This window comes from Clupea harengus, chromosome 4, assembly GCF_900700415.2.
Source record: "Clupea harengus chromosome 4, Ch_v2.0.2, whole genome shotgun sequence".
NCBI classification, from domain to species: Eukaryota; Metazoa; Chordata; class Actinopteri; order Clupeiformes; family Clupeidae; genus Clupea; species Clupea harengus.
In genome coordinates this window covers 436,094-438,593 of record NC_045155.1, presented here as the reverse complement: position 1 = coordinate 438,593, position 2,500 = coordinate 436,094, and the positions used below count along the sequence as shown (strand labels likewise).

General features: G+C 42.1%; 1 protein-coding gene across 4 annotated transcripts in view; it reads left to right on the top strand.

The window, feature by feature from the left end:
* Nucleotides 1-1,386: 1,386 nt before the first annotated feature.
* Nucleotides 1,387-2,500, top strand: part of slc2a4rg (SLC2A4 regulator) — a 79,275-nt gene continuing 78,161 nt past the window's right edge. For 2 of the 4 annotated variants that reach the window (XM_031565639.2, XM_031565638.2), the window contains exon 1: nt 1,387-2,500. This exon is cut by the window's right edge and continues 36 nt beyond it. In XM_031565639.2, the coding sequence (XP_031421499.1) occupies nt 2,246-2,500 (255 nt within the window). In that variant the 5' untranslated portion in view covers nt 1,387-2,245. The other 2 variants (XM_031565640.2, XM_031565641.2) reach the window with 2 other exon arrangements.

Sequence of the window (2,500 nt, the reverse complement as noted above, 5' to 3'; positions counted from 1 at the left end):
GGGGGGGGGCAGCCTGCTCTTGGACCAAGCCTGTTTTGCATTCAGAGGGAGGGGCATAACAAAATGTAATGGTTTGCATTCAGCACAGGTTTTCAAAAGGCATGGTGTGTGTAGGTATGTACTGCCCCCCCCCCCCCCCTTATCGCCTTTAATTGTGCCGAGGATTGGGGGGCACTTTTTATTCAAAGATAAAACCACAATGAAACAATCAAGGAGCGTAATCCACTTTCCCCCAGAGCATGAGATCCATGAGTTCACAGCTGTGTTGAAGACTAATTGATGATGGAATTACAAAAATGCACAGCATCGAGTTTGTGCAGTGAAATGGGGGTCAGATTATGACGTTCAGATAGATATATTACTGATATTATAATAGAAATATATTTTATTTCTTGGTTGTATAGTTGGTTGGCCTGTCAGAGCAAGTTCTACTTATTTTTCAAATGTTTTTGCTTTTCAAGCCCCATGTCTGCAAATCAATTAGACTGGGTGTGCTTTTAGTTGGCTTAAAAACGAACAGGGTGTGTACTGTATATACATAACGGCTTGTGTCCTATTTTACTTATGTGCAAAAGATTGTATGTTTTTTTAATCAAGATATCATTCATGATATTGTGGTCAAATTTATACTTTTGTAATAAAGTTGCACCTTAAGACAATTTGTGTGCCTTATTAGTGTCAATGAACGAATAATAGAAAAAAAACCTAATAGATTGCTAGATTTGTCTAATTTCTAGATGTGGCCTAACGTATAAAGGTGGTAGCCTACTGGTAGGCTTGGAGATGTTCATTTTGCAGTTGGTGTTTTAACAAGCCATTTCAACTGCAAGTTTCAAATGATGATGGAATCATTTTGTCGTTTCTTTCGAAGGACGGGTGGAGCAGCACATTTTAATAAACGTCGCCACCGCTTTGCTAGCGGAACAGAGGCGGACAAAAAAATGTAAACGGAATCGCAACTTCCAACCCCGTGTTGTAGGGCTAGATTGCACAGAGAAGCTTGCACTGCACGCGGAAAATAAATCTTTGCCTGGTATCAGAAATACGACAACGTGTATCTCCCCAGCGCTACTGCCCTAATGTAGACACATATGTAATGGCTCACTGCAGGATGTGGCCCAGCGATTTGAAACAGTGTAAGAACAAGGTTACAATACTATGTTTACAAGCAGCAGTATCACAACGCACGCCCTCGAACGGATTTAACTATATATATATATGTATTTAAATGTAGTTTCTCTTTAATGGGCGTCTTAGATGTACATATAGTTTATTGATCACATGGCTTAAAGATAACCAAAAAGTTACATAATTCGTACGCTGCTGCTTCTCCCCGGCTGTCGTGCCGCTGGCGAGGGAGGAGCCATAACGTACGGGGGGAAGCTCACATAGCCTAGTCCGTGTTGAAATGTCAGCTGGTTTGCAACGTAGCTTGGCAATGTCTGGTACAATGTCTAGTTTCCCATTTAATCAACAGAGAAACACTGAGTTGTATTGGTTTTTAGCATAGCGTTAATGGTACGCGTGTGCCAGGGCCAGTAATTAGCCTATGCTATGATCATTTGTAATATACGTGTCTTGTTATTGTCTATTCGAATGGGTTGAGAGGCTGGGCTAATTTTCAACCGAAAAGTAGGCCTGTTGGGTTATCGAAATATATGAAATATGAGGCTAAAGTATAAATGCGGTAAATAAATATGTATGTGTACATGCACATGTGCATGCACTGTATATCTCGAAGGTAGGCATCGTTTGTTTTAAAAACAAACAAACAAATTCAAAATCCGATAGTCATATCTACTCGACGCAGCAGGGCTTGTTTTTCTCCCGCACCGGCCGGCATATCGTCGAGACACACCTCCGCAGTGTTAGGGGAAAAAATGTGACATTTTCCAAACCAGCCAATCAGATTGTACATTGTAATGGCCGTGTGCCAAAAATGCATGTTTATGTATGCCGAAGACCAATAGGACTGAATGGGAGGCGGGACATTGCGAATCTCGCCTGGCTGCACGCGCAGGAGAGAGTGGGCGTGGCGTTCATTTGGAGGAAAAAAGCAAAACAATCTTTTATTCCCTGACCGGTCGGCTGTAGTTGTCTGAGGTGGTAGAAAATCTAGTTGGTAGTGTTGCGACAAGCTAAGTTCTAGTCAAGACAATCTTGTTAAATGTATCATTTCTTCTTCCGTACTAAAGTCTATAGAAAGCTAGTTATCTTTCTTTAGATTCACTTTTCCTGACTAAAAATGACTTCCAGGCGCCTCCTCGATAAGTCCCTTACCGGCATACGGCTCGGTGGTGCGACTTCGAGTCAAGCTGGTAACAGCACGTATGCAGGGAATAACGCCGGACATGGTGAGAGTGTCACGGCAATGGATTGCGGAGTGATACTGACGTGTACAAAATTATCCTCGCCGGGAAGAGTTATCAGTCCAATGTTGGACAATATCGTTTGGAATGAATGTATCAGCAAAGATTCTGTTGTCAACGGAGTTGGTTTG